Source organism: Epinephelus fuscoguttatus, linkage group LG18 (assembly GCF_011397635.1).
Source record: "Epinephelus fuscoguttatus linkage group LG18, E.fuscoguttatus.final_Chr_v1".
Lineage (NCBI taxonomy): Eukaryota > Metazoa > Chordata > Actinopteri > Perciformes > Serranidae > Epinephelus > Epinephelus fuscoguttatus.
In genome coordinates this window covers 5,738,430-5,763,002 of record NC_064769.1, presented here as the reverse complement: position 1 = coordinate 5,763,002, position 24,573 = coordinate 5,738,430, and the positions used below count along the sequence as shown (strand labels likewise).

At 37.8% G+C, this 24,573-nt stretch overlaps 1 protein-coding gene across 1 annotated transcript; it reads right to left on the bottom strand.

The window, feature by feature from the left end:
* On the bottom strand, positions 1-24,573 carry tbc1d13 (TBC1 domain family, member 13). Its single transcript, XM_049604096.1, has 12 exons — positions 24,410-24,573; positions 20,757-20,830; positions 20,620-20,660; positions 18,680-18,741; positions 16,836-16,935; positions 14,501-14,583; positions 14,203-14,362; positions 12,232-12,442; positions 11,426-11,589; positions 9,185-9,345; positions 9,033-9,090; positions 1-7,570 (listed from the first exon to the last, which is right to left on the bottom strand). The coding sequence occupies exons 1-12, from the start codon at positions 24,430-24,432 to the stop codon at positions 7,505-7,507; spliced, it is 1,203 nt and encodes a 400-aa protein (XP_049460053.1). The 5' UTR covers positions 24,433-24,573; the 3' UTR covers positions 1-7,504.

The following is a 24,573-nucleotide window of genomic DNA, read 5'->3' as shown; positions in this document are numbered from 1 at the left end:
TTCACAAATGAGAGATGTTTGATTTATTCCATCATTCATTTTAATGCACATCTGCAAACATGTAAAAACATACTGTACATACAAGTCTTAACACTGGAGACATTACAAAAATGTGCTTACAAAATTGGAACCATGCAAATAACTGACAAAAGACAAAGAGTACAGGGATCATCACTCACCCAACACACACACACACACACACACACACACACACACACACACACACACACACACAGGATAGAAATAAATACACATTAAAAAGAGGAGCATGTGGATGCCATCAATTGGTAACAGTCCCTCAAAAATAATGACCAAATATTTTTGCACCTGATAAAAATACTTTCAAATGCAAAATATTTTTTTGTTTTGGTCTTCAAATGCTTGCTCTTTCTTTTGCTCTTTCAAACTGAACAGGATATTCTTGACATTTCTAAGTGGTTGGATCTGGACTGATAGCTAAAGTACACCTGAAAAGGTTGTTGTTCAGGACTGCTTGTTACCTGATGACGTCACATAAGGAGAACCACTGCAAATATTATCATATATAAGACTAACCATTCAGTCTTTCTCACTGTAGGTTTAGGATGTAGGGCAGCACAACCCGAGGGAGCATTCAAGAATGAATCAAGTTCAGAAAATGTAATCATTTCAAACAGTTATGGAGACATTAGTATTTGTTTTTTGCCTGGACTCACAGTTGATTCAGTGTATCTTCAGCCTTTTATCCAAAATAAGCAACTTGGTAATTCCAGTTAAATCCATCCTTTTTTTTCCTTTGCTTTTGTTTCAAAAGGCAGCTTCTGCGTGTTCTTTTATTTTAGAAGGAATAGCATGCAGTCCAATGTAACAATGTACAGGTAAATAAATGTTAATACCAGAGATGGGTCTTTCAAGTAACTTCAATATTGAGTTCTTGCATTAAATTACTAGAGAGTATTCACAAAAAAAAAAAAAAAAATCAAATGTAAAAATAGGAATATAAATTGGCCAACAATGGAAATGAGTGCAATTTGAAAATTGTTTATTGAACAACCAGGTTTCAATTAGTCTAATATTTAATAAATATAAAGTTATCATTAAAAAAAAGTCAGGAAACTTTCTGTTGCTGCTGTTAGATAGGTTAGACGCAGTGCTGAAGGACTGTTTTCCAAGCTGCTCTCCTCCTGGTCAGCTCAGCGTCTAACCAGTTAGCACCAGCTAACACAGCAGCAGTGATAAACATGGAGCTCACACTCCTGCAACAGTAGATTTTATCCATTTTATGTAATAAAAAATAAATAGAAAAGTCAGGTTCCCATGAGGGAGGCTGGGCGGCAATTACTGTACATTAAATGAATACTTATGTCTGAATCAAGTCCTTGAGTATCCCCATTAAATGCTCACTGGCGTACCAAATGTGGAGGGAGAGTAAGGAAGTCAGAAAGATGGACTAACATTGTTGATTTTGAGATTTTCTTTGACGATAAGAAAACCAGAATATTAAATATATATAATATATATAATATTAAACAGAATATTGCCAGACTTATTATGGCTAGAGCCATCTGATGTCATTTGTTTATTTCACTCAATTAGTGAGTACAAAATTAGTGTGAGGTGCTGTCACCACTGGACTGAATATTAACATGGCTGGATTATTAATTGCTGATTCATCCTTTAAGTAAATTTAATCTGAGATGATTTATAAAGTCTGGTGGATAAAATTCAATTCCATTTTGTAATAAAAGCAGTCCCTTCAACACAACAGGCTTCCAGGTGCTGCTAGAACGGTGACCAAATGCACATCAATTTACTGGTTTTAGATTCAAAAGCAAATAGTGATTACATTTTCTTAACATCTCAGACAAATGAGTCCAGTGCTATCCAGTATTCGACAGGAGAACCAATGATTTTGACAACAGAGAATCAAACCAATTCTGATCTATTTTTAGAAGTTTCTCTTTTTTAAAAAAAATTTTAATTTAAACACCGTTTAGAAGAATATCCTTTTCAATTCTAATGAAAGAGCACTTCTGACACAAATACATGTGTCCTTTGAGCAGCCTCTTCTCACAAAATTAAAAGCACTGTATTGTTCCATACGGTTTGTTAAAAGAAAACAGCTTCCACACACACAACTGTCAACAATATTAAAGACTACATTTTAATAGTGTGCTGTGATTAGGATGGTCAAGTAAGATTTGATTTCATCTTCCGTAGCAGAAAAAGCAGACAAGGAAAAGAGTTATTAATGCCCCATCCACATCTATAAAGATTATTAAAAGTGACAGATTACAGAAATACTTCAGTTGCCCTAGAATGGTGTCAGTTGACATTTTGGGCATGAAGGCTCATTTTTGAAAATCCTGCACTTTGTACAAGATGAGATGACACTAAGTGAGCTGCAATGACCTCTTCAGCAAAAAAAATGATCTTTGTTCGTAATAATGTGGGGGAGCATTTCATCACCAATCTACATAAACTGCCTTCATATGAGTATGAAATAAATGAATTCATAAACCCAAGTAGCATTAACATATTAGAGCTCATAAACAGCTTTCTGAGATGACTTCTTGCCCACTGATAAACATTGTTAACATGTAACAAGCTTGTGACTGATTACAAAAATGGCAGATTTCAGTTTGCAGATACACATTTACATTCATATGATTAATCAAGCCATGACCCTTGTGCCATATAGATCATATAGTATGTACACACAACACAAGTTCAAATAATGACAGACATGGGGATCAAAGCTGTGAAGCTGTGCTGGTGTTCACACTGAACATTATCAGGCTTAATCAAAGGCAAGTTGATAGGGGAGAAGTCATGGTGTCAAATCACGTCATATCAATGGGGCGCAACACATGCATTGAAAAATCTGGTCTGCACCTGCCGAAAGGCTCAATAGCTGGCACACTATCATAATTCATTGAGGATGATTGATTCGTTTCACTGAAGCATCCACAGTCAGCCTTGAATCTGAATATATTTTATACATAAAATAAAGATGTAAGTGAGAATTACAATCCTGCAATTATTAAAAATGTCTTAAATAGAAGGCTAAAACTTTATATTTATAAACCTTCTATTGCATACTGGCTGCCATCCATTCGAGCGTACCCAAAAAGTTCTGTCAGACGGACACCATCCCTTTATGTCTAGCACCATATGCGGTCACCCTCAAACATCGCAGCTCCAGTTAATACCCTTGACCAAAGGTTCACCTGCATCATTAACCCTGAACTACTGAATGAGGCTTTCATTTCCTTAAAAAAGACAACCAACTGCAGGCCTGTTTCCATTGCGAAACAGAAGTTTAGAATGACATCTGCATGTTGTTCAGTCAAGCTATTTCAGCTTGCTTGTCATTCCACTATTGAGTTTTAGCTACATAAGATCACAGATAAAAAGGGAAAGAGAACAGAGTCTGAGTTTTATACTAATCATCAAGTTGAGAGGCTTTTTAGCACATCACATTATTTCTTACATCCATTTCATCTCTGTTCCATCAAATGCTTCTGGTTTAACTGTAATATAAGCAATAAGACAGTTACACCATTACAGCACCTGAACCCATAAACCTCAATATAAGACTGGTATTTCCCAGTTGTGTGCGTTTTGCTAAAGTAAGCATACTAGAACATTTTCTAGTTCTTGTGCATGCCAGCTGCTTCAGCCAACATTCATTTTTCCTACTCATAAACAAAATATCCAAAGTAATGCTGGCTGTTTGTACTTGACGTAAAGTTAACTAGCTGTTTGTAGCTTATCTAAAATTAACTAGCAGTTTATAGCTTATCTAAGCTGTTTGTAGCTACCACAACACCAAATGAGTATTAATTATCGAAATCCACATGGCTGCTCTGTTGTGCAGTTATTTGAACATAGGTTAGCCTTCGATACCCAAGTAATTACTTTCTTTCAACAGACTAGCTGCGGGCTGGCAATCAAATCTCTCTTTTTTAAGGGATGCATGATATTGGACTTTTTGCCAATATACGATATGCCGATGTGTAGCAATTAATTTGGCGGATAACTGATACCGAAACCATATATCTACTTTTTCCCCCACCTAACTTCAGTGATAATCAAGTCTCCTCTGTAGTAGAAATACCATCACATTATGCATGCGTACTCTTATCGTGATGACTCACCAACAGATGGGAGACATGAAATAGAATGCTTTTCAATGTATGTAATATTCATTCTGATAGTTGATTTTAAAGTTGATAATGGCTGATACCAATGATGTGCCAATATTGTTGTGCATCCCTACTCTTTTTCTGTTACCGACTGAAATGTAACAGATGTCAGATGTCAGTTGTGGGCACTGAATGTCTGGTCAAAATCTTTTTTTATTTATTCTCCTATCACGCAATTCCAATTTAAATCAAATTCAAGACAATTTTTTAAGGCACAATTTCTCATTTTGGCTTCTTTGTAACTGTAGAAAAATGTGGTTATATTTCTCAAATTAACAACAAAGTTTAACTGTGGTATCTCTTGAACTCATCTGTTAATGTATCGGTACTGTATTGCACTGCACTAATGTTGGAACATTTCAGTACTTAGCTTTATTACTGTCGGCTAGTAACAGCAAAAACCAGCAGCCTTCCAACTATGAATTCACTTATGACTAGATGCTGCTTTTCCACGCATTCAGAGGTGTGGACTTGAGTCCCATGACTAGTCAGACTTCAGTAAAAAATGTGATAACTTCAGATTTGATTTGAAAATAAAAAAAGACTTGCAACTCCACTTAGACTTAAACACCAATGACTTGTGACTTCAACTAGTCTTGAGCCTACTGACATGAAAAAATACTCAATACCTTCCCCCGAGGCCAAAGATTAAAGGTGCTGTATGTAAGAATGTGGCCAAAACAGTTACTGCACTCAAATTCAACATACTGCCGCGAGTCGTGTCCGCCCGCCCCTCCCCTACAGATTCGAGGTTGCTGGACAGCGGCACGCTGGAGACTGATTTGTTTGCCCGCAGACGGCTGCCGTGGCAGGGCCGTGTCACCGCGTCCGTCATCTTCGGTTTTCCAGCGGACCGTTTGAGCAAGTCCGGCTTCTCTGCTGCTAACGCTGCTGCCAGGATACAGCGGAGGAGCCGGCTACTAATGCTATGTACTGGGACACTGCTAATGCTGCTTGCCGTGCTACTGTAGCTCAGTCGTAACTGTAACTGATGCTGAGACTCTACTGACTGTGTGACTGGTAGACGGCAGTGGGTGGCGCAACAGGCCAAAACACAAATTCAAAACATAAACATGATTTGCAGACCGTAAAATATTTTTTTAAATGCGATCAGTATTATGAACATTATTCCTTATTCTCTGTGACATATTAGGAGGATTTTACGACTATTTGCTTTAGATTTCTTACATATAGCTCCTTTAAAAAGTATGTCATGTTATAAAGTGGACCACCAATTTATTAATTTCCCTTCATTTCCTGAATCAACTAACGTTAATGCTATTCATTTCAAGCAAGTCGACACCTAATTCTCCATATCAACTTTGTTTGAATTAGCAAGCAAGATAGCTAACTTCCAGCTGTTACATAAGTAAAAAAATTAATGACTTAATGCTTCATTCACACACACTTGTCAAAGCATAGGAAAGCATACTGCTATCATTTCATGAGTGACAACCGTGTTCGGTTCATTTTCTGTAATCACTGTAACAATAACATAAAAGCATAATGGATTTAGCAAGCTTCCTAGCTAAATTTTAGCTGCTGCATAGGTAAAATTTAATAACCTAACACTTCATTCACATGCTCTTGTCACAGTGTACAAAAGCACATTGCTATCACATGATGAGTGACAACTTTATTCGGCTCATTTTCTGTAACACCGTAACATAAAAGTATCCATAAAAGTACTGTATGGATCACTTCATCAATTTTTCTGAGGAACAGCTGTATCCGTATGACACAAGCTCTTATTTAGACGCTATTGACTTTAACACCAATGACTCATGACTAATTTAGACTTCAGCCTTTTGAGTTGAAAATACTTGATACCTTCCCCCAAGCCCAAAGATTAAAAAGTATGTTACTTAAAAATGTGCCACCCATTTCCCTTCATTTCCTAAATCAACTAATGTTAACGCAATTAATTTTAAGCAAGCCGACACATAATGGTCCAGATCTCTTTTGTTTGAACCAACTCCATAGCATCCAATGAAGTTGCAGATGAGAACAATCAATAACTCACGTTATGTTACTGACCATCAGTTGCGAAAAATGATACTAACGATAATTTCATTCGTAAACAAAAGCTACACGGTGCACAACAAAAAACAAATTTCAGCATACAAAATGTACAGGTCAAAAATTATCCAACAACTTCCAACAAACTTGTTACCCAATTAAATACAAATTTTTAAATGCATTCAGGATTTTTGTAGATTTAATATGTTATTACTCAGTTGTTAAAATGGTATTACCATTTGGTGAGGAGCGCATTATGACTTGTTTAGGATGCAAAGTTTAGGACTTGGGACTTACTTGTGACTTGCAAAACAATGATTTGGTCCCACCTCTGCATGCACACCCTCTGGTCAATCGTAATGACTCATTCACTGTGATATGAAGTACTATAATGAAGTTACTATAGAGATACATGTAAACCCAGGTTGGAGAAGAAGCTCGGTCAATAATGTTCAGTGTGAAAAGCACCACAACTCCCTCTGATGGTTCTTTCAACAGTACTCTGTTGTGTCAAAGTAATGACAGAACAAAGGAAAATTCATCACATTACATTTCCAATGGGACTAAATGCATTGCTGAGACATGATGCTAAAGAAATAATGATTTTCAAAAGGTTACTAGTAAAGTATTCAATAGGTCAGGCCCCTCACTTCAGATTTATTTTATCCAGACAGAAAATGTACCCAGGAATACTGTCTCCTGCTTCACATATTAATAAACAGATAAGGCATACATGTTTCTTACATTAAAAACGTTCAACTTCTAAAAATAAAAAAAGAAAACCCTTAAAGACCAAAACATGCACTATTGCATTACCCAATGAAACATCTGCTCGATCTGACAACATCCGTGGTTGCAGTGGGAATTCTTGGCTCTGTTGTTAAACATTTAAATTTTCATGACAAACTAAGAGGTGTAGTGTAGGACTAATGTGGCTCCCTCGCTCTCAGTGCAATCATCATTATCTGAGCACAACAAGTCTCCATGGGAGAGATGGCTGTGAGAGGAGGAGGACCAAGGTAGCCTTTTCCCAGAATGCATCAAGAAGGGAGAGGCATCCCCTCTGCACTCCAAGAAATAGTTTCAGCTTGTCCTCAAAGGTTTCATGGCAGTCCCCATTGACCAATCATCAGGCGTTGAGTTGAAAAGCAGTGTGCTGGCTTTTCCCAACGCATCTGTCCAAGCTCTTCATTGATCAGTTCCACGATACATGTTTGACATGACAATGATTTTGTAATGTTTATACTCTCACCTACCATATCTGAGCAGAAAAGGCAGGAGGGAAAAGAGGGAACAGGTTAGGAGTTATCCTGAAGGTCTTTGGCCTTGGTCAGGATGGTGTGAACATCTGAGATCGGGTAATCCTGAAAGAAAAACTAAAATTACCACAACGCAGCTGTACGCCTCCATGAACCAGTCAAGTTGCGATTATAGTTTACATCCATGTCTGTCCAGATCACATGTAGCCATGACAGTTGACAATGCTTCAGAAATGGATGTTGCTGTAAAGCAGCTGCATATACTAAAACATGGATGTTTCACACACATCCTTCCCCCGGCAGCACAGAACATCTGCCCAATCAGCACAGTTTCAAGGACACCCAGTGTCTCCAATTCAGTTTCTGACCAAATGTCTCCCCTTCTGTTCCTGAGATATAACTATGACTGGGTATGGTCAAGATTTTATTAATACTACTACTCTTACCGATACACGATTTGGTACTTCATCAATACTCTTATCGGTTCCTTTGCATTTCTAAAAAAAGTTGCTTTTTAGAAAACATTAATTTAAAAAGAATAAATTCAGAACAGGATTATTGCATATTTGAACTAAATGTTTCCAGAGCAGTAACAGTAATTTTACAACAGCTATGTCACTATATATTCCTGACATGACAATACTGAGTGCAGTTCAGTATTTATCAGTCTTTATAAGTCATTCCTCCTGTCCTCTGTCCTGACTTGTCTCTGCTGATGAGATTCACTTCATGCAGGTAACATTAGCACTGGTAGAAATAGGAGGGGCTTCTTGTGTCAGCCATCAGCTTTGTTTAAAAGTATTTGCCCAATTTTAAGATAAGTGGCAAACTGAGCTAAAGAGTTAGACTACATACATACAGTCGTCATTTATCATCTCTGCTGTTCACCAACTTTATTCCATGTCATGAGGGTGTGTGTGTGTGTGTGTGTGTGTGTGTGTGTGTGTGTATGTGAAGGAGGTCAGTCTCGGCATAGAGCACAGGTGAGAGGCTGCAGGATGACAATGCATTACAACAAAATGTAGAAAAGTGCAGATAAAAGAACTAATTAAAGTCAGAGTTTATCAATGCTACAGTCTTTGATCATTTAGCCCTGGGACTCATTTAATATTGGGTTTCAGTACCCATCCCTAGTTATGACACTGGGTATCAGCCAGAAAAGTATTTTTGCAGAACATTATGATGTAACAGTAAAGATGACATCTGACCTTTTGGATATAAAATGTTGTCACAATTTTATTCTATTAGACATCTGTGTGAAATCTTGAAAGTTATTGCCAAGAACATGTTTTCTGAGGTCCCATTGACCTTTGACCAACAAAATACAATCAGTTTATTCTTGAGTCCAAGTGCACGTTTGTGGCAAGTTTGAAGCTCTTCCGTCATGGTGTCCTTGAGATTTCACATTCATGAGAGTGAAACATAAGGAAACATGATGACACATAATGCCTACGGCCACAGGTATTGCCATGAGGAGACATAAAAATCACTGAGTCAGTTTCAGTGAGAACATTACCTGCACTGTATATCTTAATAACGTTTCACAACATATTATAAGAAGTCTTACCTGCAGTAATCTCATATTCACTGTAAAGTCTCCTGCCAGTAAGTTGTCCCGGATAAGTCTATGAGGAGAAGTCAAAAGAAACCATGATTCACATGAAGAGTCACAGGTATTAATAATGTGGGAGTACAGGGAGCAAAATCAGAAAATCTCACATGAGCATGGCGCAGCAGACCAGGATGAGGAAGTGGAATCTGTCCTGGTCAGAAAACAGGGTGTCCCAGATGCGGATGACATCTGGCAGGAGGAACTCCTGAGATAACAACAAGGTCAGCCACCGGAATGTGAAATACTGCGGTTTGATGTTCTGTTCTTCCTGTGTGGACAGAAAAAAATGGAAGAAAAACAGAGGAAATGGGCATATCATTGTTGTTTTAAGACAGATTTGAAAAAAATGTGAATCTGTACTTTAGCAGGCTCATATTGTCTCCATCTGTCCATCTCTCACTCGCTCTCTCTCACTTACTGCAAGCACCAAAAAAAATGTTTTCCTAGCAAAGTCATTAAATATTAATTCTGATACAATGACTCGATACAGAACACTGATCAGTAACTGTTTAGATTAATCCTTTGTACAAATGTTAAACATTCTCTGGTTCCAGCTTGTCAGATTGAGGAGATTCTCAGATGAGGATTTGCTGCAGTTTTTTTTGTCATGATAGTAAACTATATATTTTGACGGATTTGACAACCAAGTAATTTAAGACATCACATCAGGCTCTGTAAACTTCTGATGGACATGTTTGGCTAGAACCTAGAGGTAAGGCCAGCCCTATGAACAGATAACTGCTAGCTGCTACATGAGTAAAGTTTGACGCCTGAATATATAATTCACACACTCTTGTCATAGCGTAGGAAAACACATTGCTATCATGTGACAAGTGACAACTTTGTTCGGCTCATTTTCTGTAACCACTGTAACTTCAGCGTAAAAGCATGGTTTAATTAGCAAGCTAGCTAGCTAACTAGCCAAACAGCCATGGGTGAAATGGCAGTTTTGGATGGAGGAAAGAGGATCACCTCATCAACTTGTTTGAGGAACAGTCGTGTCTTTATGAAACAAGCCCTAATTTAAATGTTACTGAGTGTTTCGTGTTACAATGTCAGAACGGGTGCCACTGCCATTTAGGGGTGTAACAGTACATCGATCCACATCAATACATCGATTTATTGATTAATGATCCAATTACATTGATGCAAAATGAAAACGTCGATCCATATCGTCATCTTAAAGATACACCTTTATTTTGAAATTCACATAGCACGTCCGTGTCACCATTTTAGTGAACAGGTCTATTTTCATTATTTTTTGTTACAGAAGAATACTGTTTTTCATTTAAGTTGATGTAAATGATGGTGTTAGATGGGCATATGATATTGCGTCATATCGATCGCAGGCTCCTGAATCGAATCGAATCGAAATCATATCGTGACAGACTTTATGATATCGGCAAACGTCGTATCGTCATCCAAACAAATCGATATAATATCGTATTGTGATGAAGCTGGTGATTTACACCCCTACTGCCATTATGAAGAGAAGGTGGAAATAATAATTGAAATTGAAGTAAATGTTATGTGTTTATATGTGCTGCCACAATGACGAGATTCCCTTTTTGGTAATTGGCACAGATAGGACACTACTGGCAGAACTTGGCTCTGATAGTGGCCAATAGCTGTGCAGTCTGCACCAGTCATGTGGGGACGGACATCTGCCACCAGGGTTGAACAGGGGAGGGACGGGTTGTGTTGAATGGAGCAAAAATGAGCTAATCAGTGAGTACTTCTCCACAGAAAGCCGCTCCTGTCCTCTGCGTGACTGTGTCTCACTGTACTTTTCTTAAGTTTAACATGTGTTTACATTCGTTTTTTGGGTTGGACCGCAACAACAAAGCCAGCTCTGTAAGCTAGGCCAACAAAAGTTTGTGACTAGCTGACTGCCAGCCACTTCCTGTTTCAAATTAAAAGCTCCTGAGTATTTCATACATGGTCCAGCCATGTACTAGGTTTTGGCCTAGTCTTGTTCATTGTTTTGTGATAATTTATAGACCAAACAACTATTTAATTAATCATGATTTCTACACATTCACAAGTCAATTTTATGCCTCAGAGGTGCTCTGGCCACAAAAGCCAGGCACGGACAGACAGCAGAATGGAGAGGAAAGTCATGAGTGAGATGCTCTGGTCAGAGAGTCTGCAGCTGTTAGGAGCCAGAGGCAGTGTAGTAGATCACGTGGACACTGGCGGTTATAGATAATATGTGGTTTGTAATGGCAGCTCCTCGCCTGCTGATTCCAATCATTGATTTTTAGAGTGAAGCCCCAGAGAACAGTTCCTTTAGCTCCCTAAAAGGAACAGAAAATGAGCAAGAAGTGGGAATGTGGCCTCAGCCATACCAGCTTGAGATAGAGCTCCAGGTCTTTGTCTTTGAGCATGGAGTACACACTCTCCATCTTGTAGGTGATGCCGCACTGAGAGTCGTCCAGGCTCTTGATGAAGTTGTCTCTGTTCTCTGACATCAGGTTGGTGAAACAGAAGAATGTATCTGCTTCAGCGTGCTCTGAATGACGAAGCACAAAAGATTTACAAAGGTCTCATACATGGTGTCTACAGTTATGAAACATTTAAGACTTTTCAAGACTTTTTCCAATAGCACTTAAGAAGTAATTTAAGACCAAACTTGCAATGGAAATACACACCAAAAGTAAACATATTCTCTCTCCAAATAAACACATTGATCAGCTCAAAATGAACAGTAAGGTAAAATGACACTACTGCTGCTGATGATGAATGATGATGATGATAATCTCTGTGCATGCCGCCCAAAAAAAGACAAACAAACAAACAGGCTGGCTAGCCTCACTGCATGATCTTAATGCATAAAAAGGGCAAAATAGGGGCACTGCATGCATTGAGGTGTTGTGTTGAAGTCTGTTCACCCACTGAATAGTGTTTCCCTTGAGTTAAAATGTGTTAAAATATGTTTCCTATACTGACAACACCGGAAATTCTCACATTGACGTGATTAAAAAAAATAGGCCCAAAACAATTTGAATTAAAGACAGTGTTATACTTTTTAAGGCATTTTAATGATACATGTGTATTTTAGACATTTTATGACTTGTTAAAGACTCGGGCCACCGTGTTACATTTGTGCGTGAAAATGTCAAAAGTTCAAATGTTCAGTTAAAATATGACCGACCTTTCCACTGGCTGTTGGGGTCCGTGGCAAAGGTGTAGTAAATTGGCCCAACAATCTCATTCATGCCCTGTACGTAGGCAATCCCAGGGTTGAGTTTGGCATAGATGAAGAGGATCCGCTCCACCACTTCCCAGTGTGCCTCACTCCCATTGGGCAGTACCTCATATTCATTAGATGGATACAGGTTCAACGCCTTTCCAGGGGAGCTGACCTGAAGGAGCAGATTCAGTTTACCAGAAAGGTGTGGCAATTGCTCAGCAAACTGTGTGTAATAATGACTATAAGCAGCACATACAATGTTTGTTTTAAACAGATATTTATGTTAATTCAAGGGAAAAGAAGATGAGATGTAAAAGTAAACTTAAGAAAACAAAGGTCAATATCGCTGTCCTAGTGTAAAGAAGCAATAATCTGATAATGATCAATCTTAGGAGTTCAGGGTGTTTCCACTAATGCTCTTCAGCATTGCTTACATGTGATTCTCAAAGTAGTACTGCAAAGAGAGTGCTTGTGTTTGCAGTTTACAGCTTCTTAAAAAAAACTAAGTTGTTTTAGACCTACACCCTATTTTTCCATGTTTTTGTGTCTAAGAGACTAATCGGAATAACAATTTTTTTAATCTGTCCAGTACTGAGCAAAATCGCTGCGGCCTGCAGAGGAGAGACAGACTGCAGTGTAATCCCTCAGGGTAACTGAGCACTGTCAATTTATGTCCAGTGAAAGGATTGTATTTGCCACTGACAGACTCAGATTGAATTGTCTGACAACATTATGGTCAAGATCTCTCCAGAGATAGACCTTTTGTATTAGAGTGAGCTCCTTGTTGTTTACCCACAAACAGCCCAAAATTGCAATTGTTCACCCTACCAAACTCCATTTAAATAAAAGTAATTTTGTCATCATGAAACACACTTCATGGGGCGGCAATAGCTCAGTCCATAGGGACCTAGGTTAGGAACCAAGGGGTTGCCGGTTCAAGTCCCCATACGGACCAAGTATGGAGCATGGACCAAGTATGGAGCATGGACTGGAGTGCTGGAGCGTCCTGAGCACTGACGGGGTGCCCTTAAGCAAGGCACTGGACCCCCAACTGATCAGGGCGCCTGTCCAAGGCAGCCCCCTCACTCCGAAATCTCTCCATTTAATGCATGTATAGGTCCTGTTTGTGCGCAGCAATGTATCCAACAGTTGTTAAGACATTTCAGTCTGGATGTAAGTTATACAGGATGACAGGTGACTCATCAAGTGCAAAGAACTGGTGATTTCATCCTGCATCATCAGCGCATCAAGACCTATGAAAATCAAACTCCGGTGACTGGCAGCAGTTAATGCAGCACTTTAAAACTTCTTGTTTGTGAACCTATGTAATCTGGTGTCACAAAGAAATAACTAATGATAAGCATCATTAGTATTATTAGATTGTTAGTCTGCCACATTATGTAAAAACAGATAGAGACAAAAAAGAGTGGTCTTGCGGATGTAGCAGATGGATTCATTAGCAGTTTGATCTTACAAAAATCATGCTTCTACTGTGGTCTGTCTGCTGTCACACCAGCCTAAATGAACTGCACTAACCAGGCTAACGCACCAGTTTGTTTTAACCAAACCAAACAGGTTAGGTGTGAAATCACCCCTGAGTGAGTTTGTATGGATAGACAGAAACCCAAAAGAATTACATTTATTTTCAAAAAATCCTGATTTACTACAATGTATTCTGTTTTGGCATAATGCATAAATACAGTGTAACACAGCTTAGCTTTCTACAACACTACATCGGGACAAACAAACCTGTTTGTGCTTTAAAAGCACGTTCACCATTCCTCTCGTAACTTGCATCTGCGCTTCATATGACAGACTAGTTCAGGTGGAGCTTGTAAACATTAATTTGAAAATCTGATGACACATTTTCTCTGTTCCTCACTGGATTCCTCCAGACATACCCTGACCACACACACATGAACATTCACTTACATTGGTGACTCCACTGCGGTTGCGGTTTACAGTTTGTGCTTTCAGGGTGGTTTGTTCGACTCGCCGACGCAACGTCTCATAGTCATTCTGAGGGTCCAAGATAAGCTGGCAGGGGTATTCTGTGGGACGCTGGAAGAATGCCATGTCTGGGTACAGCCGCCTGCAAACACACAAACAGGTCGGTCATATTTTACGTGACTTTGAGTTGTATACACTATTACACGCTGTTTTCTTTTAGACATTCACATACTGTCAAGAACAAACTCATAGATCTAGAATAGTTTTTCCGCAGTCATACCTTACATCCTTGTCGATTTGTAGCAGAATTTCATTATCTTTGAAGTAGGTATTCCACCTGCTGTCTGGGTTCGGATTTAGAGGCTGAAAAAAAGATAAGGGAAAAAGACACATGAAACAGTTTTAAGTGACCTGTTACACCTGTGAGCAAAGAGCCAGACAAGATGAAAACATCTGAGGCAAGAAATAGGCGATACAGAAACAGAATCTTGATTGGATTCGATCAGCGCTGTCTAATTTGACAGTTTGACTGCAGTTCAGGAGCAGTGATTGAAATGATTGACAGCTGCATCTGAGACTTTTCAGCTCTGACTGGTTGTTTTTCATTCAGCTGAAGTGAATTCTTGCAGATGCCATTAGAAGCACAATGAGGAAGAGGAGAAACATGTTTTTTTCACAGACAATCACAGACAATCTGTGTCATGTACAGCGGCATGCAAAAGTTTAGGCAACCCTGGTCAAATTTTTGTTTATTGTGAGTAGCTAAGCAAGTAAAACATGACCGGATTTTCAAAAGGCATGAAGTTAAAGATGATACCTTTCTTCAATATTTTAAGTGAGAATACTTTTTTTATTTCAGTGTTCTCCAGTTTCAAAATATCAAAAAAGGAAAAGGGCCTAAAGCAAATGGTTGGGCACCCTGGATGGTCAGTAATTAGTAGGGCCCCTTTGGCAAGTATCAAAGCTTCTTTGTAGCCAGCTATGAGTCTTTTAATTCTTGTTTGGAGGATTTTCACCCATTCTTCCTGCAGAAGGCTTCTAGCTCGGTGAGATTCTTGGGCCATCTTGCATGCACTGCTCTTTTGAGGTCTATCCCCAGATTTAATGATTTTTAGGTCTGGGGATTGTGAGGGTCATGGCAAAATCTTCAGCTTGCTCCTCTCGAGGTAGTCCATTGTGGATTTCGAGGTGTGTTTAGGATCATTGTCTTGTTGTAGAAGGCATCCTCTCTTCATCTTCTGATTTTTAGAGATGGTATTACATTTGCTTCCAGACTGGAGAAGTCCAGTATTTTGCACTTTGAGCCCCATTTCTGGGGTGTTTATGATGAAATAGAGTGGCTAAGACCACCAAAATAGTGATGATTGTTCATTTTCGGAGAATTTGGCTTTCCCCTGCCAGGCTTAATACTGCTGCTTATGGCAATGTGTGAACCTGTCCTAAAACCACCCTAAACGTTCGGTTTCAAAGCCATGAAACTCACAGAGTGGTCAGTGGTGTTCGCTGATATTCTGACATAATTGATGATTGTTGATGATTGTTGGAGCAAGGTTTCAGGAATCAGAGTATATATAAAGGTTTGAAATTTGCATCACATGGCCTTTCCTAACAATATCTGTGAACAAGCCATAGTCCTAACAAGCTAATTATGGTCTGAGACCCTTGTAAAATTTGTCTGAGAGCTCAAATATCTTGGGATGCCTAAACTTTTGCATAATGCTCCTTTCCTTTTTTTCACTCTAAAATTGTATGAAACAAAAATAATACTCTAATCTTGCTTAAAAAAATTAAAAGCATATTTCATCTTTAACGTCATGCCTTTTGGAGATCAGTTCGTCCTCTACTTAATTAACTGTTTACAGTGAAATAAAATTTGACCAGGGGTTCCCTGACACTGTGTATTATCAGCATATAATGACAGTTTCAGCTAATATCAAAAAAAGTTATTTTAATTAAAAGTTACCTACTGTAGCTTTACAGTGTTTGATTGCTTTATGGTTTCTTGCAGGAAATATAACTTAAAGTGACTTTAGTTATAGGTTGTGCTGCACAGTATAAACTGTTGCAGTGACTGTTGTAGTGACTTATTGTTTTGACAGTCAAACAGTGTTTCAAAAAGTGTGCTTAAGCAACTAAGAACAAAAACTCAAAAGACTTGAGATAACGAAGTGATCTGCAAAGCGGTTACACATCCACATTTTAAAGTTGCACTGTTAGAAACACAGTTTAATGATTACCCAAAACAGAACATTAAACAGTTAGTCCTGCCAAGTCATACAAATGCATGTTTGGGCTTTTACCGTAAAAACACTACTGGTCTTACAACCTACTCCTCCTGCTACTTGTTAGTTAGAGCTGAATGTTATTGATGAAACTCAACTATAGTTTAACAATATCTGCCACGAGTGATGAACAGCTTAAGACTGTCATGCAATCACCAGTCACACTGCCTCTTTAAGGCTGTTCTGCATGCACTGCCTTTTACTGCTTACTTCAGCAGAGGAAGATAGCAGACATTAGCATCGTCACTGAAGCACACTGTACTTCACATACCTTGTAGCTTCACTGATCAGGCCTCATTTCAGTTTAACACTGCTGTGAAAAGAAGAACTCACATGATCCTCCATAGTCACATCTTCTCTGGAAAGGCCCAAGTTGGCTTTGGCAATACCGGGCTGGATGATCATCTCCTTCAGGAACTGGGAGTACACCTCCCTATGACAGACAAAATGGGACAACTTGGAACAAAGTGGTGGTGGAAACTTAAAATATACCTCAAGAGCCATTTGTTTATATCCAGGTTTATACTGGATTTAAAAAAAGTAGTCAGGGTGTCCCCATGTATCAGACACTTAAATTAAATGCTTTTTAAGACATTTTTAAGTTAATTTTTAACCAAGACTGATTAAGACAATTTTTTGGACAATTCATCTTTTTTCTCATCCAAGCATTGCAGGTAAGTATAACGACAAGTAGTATGTGTGTAGTCCCCTGCAGAGGTAAGCTTAATGTTGAAATATAGTTATTAAAGTGTTAGGTTCATCTACATTTCTACAAACTAGATGACACTAGGGATGTCCAAATCACATTTTTTTGCATCCAATCTGATACCGAGTCCTTTATTTTGAAACCAAGTCCGATACCGAGTCCAATACGATACTTTGCAAAGCGTAAAGAAAAAAAAAGAAGAAAAAAAAATAAGGTTTATTTTTTATTTAAATAGTATCCAAAAAGCTTATCGGTGGTTCAGCAGCACAAAATGTAAACAAATTCAATATCTTCTTCTTGTCTTCAACAAACAAAATAGGCCTTTGTCTTTATACATTGGAAAGTGGAGGCAACAGTGAACAACATAGATGAAAAACCTGGCCATTTTTGTTGTTTTGATTCCTCCGATCTGTTATTACCGATTCCGATTTTGTAAAAATAACGTGACTGGAGCCGATACCCGATCCGAGGATCGGATTGGGACATCCCCAGATGACACCCTTTACATTCTAAAACCAGCCACCAGCGATTTGGCCATCTGAGTTGCAGGTGGCACCATCAGCTGGCTTGAGTCGAGTTCAGACCGGCCAGTTCACATCGCTGCAAATTTTCTCTGCAACATTCTGAAACGGTTTCATCTCATCGCGAATATTTCGTCTAAACTGGGCTTAACATTTATGAGATTTAATTTTAAAGACATTTTAAGACTTTTTAAGGACCTGTAGACACCCTGGTAGCACTGAGATAATTCGTTGATTAATCAGACCACAGAAAATGAATCACCAAGTAATTTGAAAATTGAGTAATCTTTCAGACATTTATCAAGCAGAAACGCAAAAATATTCTCTGTTTTTAGCTTCAAAAATTTAACACTTTTATATTACTAAATATTTTGGGTTTTGGTTAGGCAAAACAATACACAAGAAGATGTCACCTCGGGCCTCTGGGACATCATAATGGGCATTCTGACAATTTCGTGATATTTTTCAGACTGAACAAGTAATCGGTAAATTGAAAAAATTAATCAATCAAACAATTTTTTTGCTAAAATGTCCTGTTACTGTGTTTTTTCTTCTCTGCTGCCAAATCTGGAAAAAGTGGTGAAAACACCATTGGGGTTTTTCTCTGTTGGGTCTGATATAAACAAGGAAAATGGAGGAAACAACAGTAAAGAGAGTTTCTTCACCATGAGAGACCACCATAATAAACAGCATCATGACTGGTGAGTCACAGCTGAGATGGCTGTTTTTTTCTGTTTTTAGTCAGCTAACGACATCAGCTATTGTCATCAGCTGTGCTGATTAATGGCAGCTGATTTTGTGGTTGCTCAGTGAGATCTCCATGCTCTTTCATTAAGTTTTAACATGTTCTCCTTGGAGAGAGAAGGGTGTCTGCAATACTTTGCTCAGCCTGCTGCCCCCAGGACCAGGCTTCAGATAAGCGGTTGAAAATGGATGGATGTTCTCCTTACCTCTGCTTTTTGAGGAAAGATTCCCATAATGTCTGATCAAGAGGAAGATAATTGAGAAGGATCTGAAAAGTGAGCAAAATAATCACAAGTCAGTCAACAGACATCCGAATATTTTCCAAGTCTATATAGTTAAATGTGCAACTATTTGATCTGTCCCCCTTCACAATCTTATAGAAATGTTGCATTTTATTTTTAACCCAGACTTCATTACTTTTTAATTTTGTTTTGCAAAACACACAAAGTACTGTAGTGAAAAACTGTTGTGTCCAAAAATTTCCATTATCATCTTCTATCCTGCTGGACCCACCAGCAAGGCCTTTATTACCCACTCATGTGGTGTTCAAACCCACTAAACTTTATATTTAACTATGGTCCAGATCCCATAATTATAGATACCAAATATGAAAGGCTGAATTTCAGAGACTGTGTATTAAGAATGGACAACATATTCTGAATTTTTCTATTTGATGTCATGGTGTAGCCATAAAAAACCTGGGAGCTCTGCTTTGAAGATTTCCCTCAAGTAAGCATCACACAGACCTTAAAGTAGTTTTGGAATAAGTAGACACATAATCTATTTATGATATCAAAAAGAATGGAAAGTTATTGTTGAAAGAACAAAGATCTTAAGCGAATATAACTCCATTAAAGAGGTACAGAATTTGTTTTGCTGTTTGTTCCTGTTATACTGAACAAAAATTTAAACACGTCTTGTTTTTGCTCCCATGTTTCACAGATTTAAGTGAAAGATCTGAAACCTTTTTATGCACTCAACAGATATATTTCTCACAAATTGTGGTCACAAATTTGTTAAAGTGAGCACTTCTCTTTTCCCGAGATAATCCATCTGACAGATGTGACATATCAAGATGATGATTAAACAGCATAATGACCTCACAGGCGTGCCTTGGGATGGTCACAATAGGGGATACTCTAAAATGTGCAGTTTGAACTTGCCACATCTGTGTCATTATGTTATGTGATCAAACTGCACATTTTCGAGTGACCTTTTATTGTGACCATCCCAAGGCACACCTCTGTAGTAATGATGTTGTATAATCAGCATCTTGATATGCCACACCTGTCAGCTGGATGGATTATTTTGGAAATGGAGGGGTGCTTACTCACGTGGATTTTAACAAATTTGTGACAAAAATTTTGAGATAAATGTATGAGTGCATTCAAAAAATCTTTTATCTTTAACTGTGAAAAATGGGAGCAAAAGCAACAGCGATGACTTTAGATTTTTGTTCAGTGTATATGGAGGTGGCTGCAACTCAGATGATGACACATTCTTGGGACATGTACACAGCGCATTCCAAATATGCATCTCAGTTGGGGTTTTTAACTCAGTTTGTGAAACACTGCATCTTTGAATACATTACAGAAATCTACTAAAATACTTTACTGAGAGGCAAATATGCTGTAATTGCTCTAAAAACTCTCACACTCCAACAGCTGCCTAAGAGTCTTTCTGCATCAGGTGAACATTATTTGTTATAACACCTGACAGTTTAATATTGGCTTTAATGGAATATGTTCTGACACGGCATTCAAAGTAGTAATATTTTTTTGGGTCCCTGGACACAGGCAATTAAATGTCTCGTTTTGATCTGCTTTCTGACAGCAGGACATGAAGTCCTGCAGAGTGAAGTTCTTTTTATTCACTCTTGTACATATTTTTGTGTATAAGTGGAACAAGTAGTTAGGTATGCTAATAATCAGATCTCATGGTGGCATTCATTAATTGGCAACAAGCAGTTTACACCAAGTTTGTGCAGTTAAGAGGTTTTGCTGAATCCCACTTGGAACACTCATAGGAGCAAACCTCAAGGAAAACAAAGTTTAACAAAAGAGGAAAAAGAGCTTTAGGATAAGAATACAAAACTGTGTCACGCACAAAGGGTTTACTAAAACAACACAGAGGCAGGGCAACTTACTTTCCAGCAAAGAGCTCGTATACCTCCTTCAAATGGGATTCCTGAGTTGAATAAAGAAAAGGATAATCAAGAACATACCATTAAGGTATCTACCCTCATGGTTTCGGCACAAAAAAACATCAAGGTGTAAAAATTACCATTGAAGCACAGCTCTCTCAGAGTCTTCAAGTTTATGTTTTCTTCACTCAAGGTTACTTTGAATTCCTGTATTCTGAAATAAGAAACAAGGCGAGGTTAGAACCAACTTAATTTCTTAATAACTTCTCCATGACAAAATACCTCTTATACTATTATGAGCATAATGTTAATTCCTAACTGGAGTATATCATCGATATATCAGTATCGGCATATTTTGTCTGATAGGCACCAAAATGAAAAGTTTTTATTTTTTTAATGAAAACATGATGCAGGAAAAGATGGTTGGGGTCATTTATAATTATGAAATCCTCAATGAAGTTAACTGTTTCAGTGCACTAATGTCATTTTTGACAGAAAAGTTAATTATTAAACTGTAATTGTTTGATAATCAGATCTGAGTGGGATAACTGCAAAAATGTGTCTTGTGTATATATATCAGAATCAGAATGAGAAATACTTTATTGAGCCCCGAGGGGAACTGTGATTCGTTACAGTTGCTCTAATGTAAAGAACAGAGAAAAATAATAAGCACAAATAGGAGTATGAAATAGAACTGTGTAAATATAAAGTAATAAAATGCAATAACAAAGAAATAGAAATGTGCATTATGTTACAATGTTTCACACTAGTACTTAAGATATTAAGAATAAAATATATATCTTCACTGTGCTGAGTCTGTAAGTGTGTAAAATATACAAATATGTGCATTGTGCTACATTACACTATATAAACTAGTGTTACATTCAAAAGTATAAAATATGTATTGTGCTATAATGGTTACTACAATATGTACATCAATCAAATATTTATTATTATATTTGAAACTTGAAACCATTATTAATGGCTGTATATGTAATAGGTCTCCCTTTTGATAACAACTAAAATGAAGTTGAGGTTTTCTGTCCAGTGTCATTTTCTTTCAGCATCGTAGATGAGCAAATGTACACAGTATGACAGTCATAACAGTCAATTTTAATATCATGGTATACCTTGAACCTAGTATACCGTTGCAACACTACTGCTGATATATCAATATCAGAATTTTTTTTACTCCTTAATATCGGTATTGGCCCCAAAAATCCAGTATCAGTCAGGCTCTAGTTAACACACATAATCTACACAAAAAGGTGCCTTCTCTGGCATTAAGTGCTAAATCTATAATTAAGATACATTTAAAAGAACAGTTTGACATTTTGGGAGATATGCCAATTTTTTTTCTTGTTGAGGCTGAGATGAAAGGGTCACTCATGTCTGTACAATAAGTATGAAGCAAGAGCCAGGAGGTGACTAGCTTGGCTTAGTATTGAGACTGAAAGCAGGGTAACAGCTGATCAGCACACACTCTATCTTGTTTGTTTAATACAAATAGCAAGATAGTGTATACGTGTACTTACCAAGATGTTGAACTATTTCTTTAAGTGAGTTTAGAAGATACAGATTAGGTCTAAAATAAAGGTTTTAACAATTTCTATAATGTCCAGATATTGATTCACAAAGTCTTTCTCAAAATGCAACAAAGTGCAATTGTAGTCAGGAATTTTCTTACATTCTGCTGCAACTGTTTTCACATTGGAAATCAGCTCTGTACTGACCACTGTTCTCTCCCTTATCTGGAGATCGGACCAAACTAAAAAATTGAACCATGTGATATGTAAAGCTATAAACATATCTTACATGCTCCGTTATTTCTCTATTAAAGAGCACTGTAACCCAGAAACATGGACTCTCCTCAGTCAAGCAGTAGTGAATGTGTTGCAGTAGTTTGGTGCACTGAACTGCAATAGATAAAAAGATGTCGATGCAGCTTTGTACTAGTACTACAGCTGTATAGAGCAAACCAATGTAACAAAAGCACAAATAACAACAAGCACATCTCACTCTGACCTCCCTATGCCAGACATAGATCACTTTGACACAGATCACTCTAAGATTCTAAACATAAAACCATTTGTTCAGCCAGTATTTTGCCCACAATGACTGTGGGCAAAATACTATCTTAACATTATTAGACATTATTAGAAACACTATTAGTGTAATGCAATCTTACAGCTACAACAGCACAAACACCAGTCTTCAAACTGACCACAGAGAAGCATCAACACCTCTTGGATGAACAATTACTGAATATGATGAACTTCATAAATATTGGATGTATTGCAACATCTTGGTATTGGGTTGCATTTAGATGCAGGTGTACCAACTGTGCTTAGTATTTCAGTGTACATTTTAAGTAGTCTACCATATGGTAAAAACATCTCCTGATGGTGATGGTCAGTGAAAATAGTTATTTTTAGTATTTACTGTTAGACTGCCATCATTTTAATTAAAACATTTTTCCACCATATCAGTATTTTTAGGAATGGACGATTATACCAGTACGCCATGGTCATCAGCCAATATTGGTTTTAAAATGAACTATCAGAATCCGCTAACATGCTTTTTTCTAAGTTGCACAATGAATGACTATTTCATACATTGAAAAGCAATGTATTTCATGTCTCAATCTGCTGGTGGGCCCTCACAACAAGAGTATGCATGCATAATATGATGTTAATTCCACTACAGAAGAGACTTGATGGTCACTAATATTAGGTAGGGAAAAGAGTGGATATATTGATATCAGTATCGGTTGTCGGTCAAATAAGTTCTTACATATTGGCGTATCGGATATCAGCAAAAAATAAATAAAAAAATAAAAAATTCCAATATCGTGCATCCCTAGTATTTTTTCAGTTATATAGATGCGGCTGAGTATGGGGCCTTGTGCATCTGCTACATACATGCATGTATACAAACATTTTCCAATTAAGAAATGTATCAAAATTCAATCGATCGTGATTAAAAAGGGTTAAAAACCCTTATGCCTCATTTTTAACTCTAACCTTAAACCTGTTTATTCTGTGGGTAAAACCGATTTGTAAGGAGTTGTGGGGAAGATGGTATTGTTCTGTATATATTTGAGAAATAAATAACCCTTAAAAAACTTGAGACGTGCAATACACAAAATCAAACATTGTTAAAAGTTATAACATACAACAGTTGGGATTGACACTGTGGTTTAAAGTACATTACAGCAGAGAAAATGGAAATATCAAGGAAAATTTGATGAAAGTAATGCCTCTATGCTGAGCCCAAAGCGTTTATCAAAGGAAGCGTGATCTGTCTAATTTGTCACGAGGTAATATAACATCAGGACAGCAGTTTAGCTGGAGATAGGTGACATATGTTTTCACCCTTAGACTGTCAGCAGATCCAGCTCGCTGAATGTTAGCTAATTGTTAGCCAGTTAGGGCTTAAGGAAGTATGATGTGTCAGCTGATGTGCTAACAGGGAGCTAGCGTAGCTACTTAAAATGATGAAGTTGTTGTATTAGTTAACGTTAACTTTTGACGCTAAAGCCTCGCTGTTTTTGACAGTAAATGTAAAGTCATATCAGCACGTAGGAATTTAATGTTTTTGCAATACTTGCCTAAAAGCTAAACTTAGCTCATGTTTGATTAGCTGAGCTGCTGTTGCTGCTAGCTAAACACTGAAGTTAATACCAATTTGCGGTAAAGGATGCTAACCGCTGCAAAACATGATGTAGCACCGGTTATAGTCTATCTGTGTGTCCTGCATTACATGCAAAAACAAAGATTTAGATGTGTCCCACCTGTTTTTGTATGCGGTAGACATGTCTAGGCAGGCGGCGGTGTATTCCTTTAAGTGTTTCCAAAAAGGAATGAATTAATGGCCAGGGGGAAGTCCTCCTATCACTTCCGTCTTCACAACAACACAGTGGGCAGACACCACGCCGCTGTTTGGATCCACGGCAGA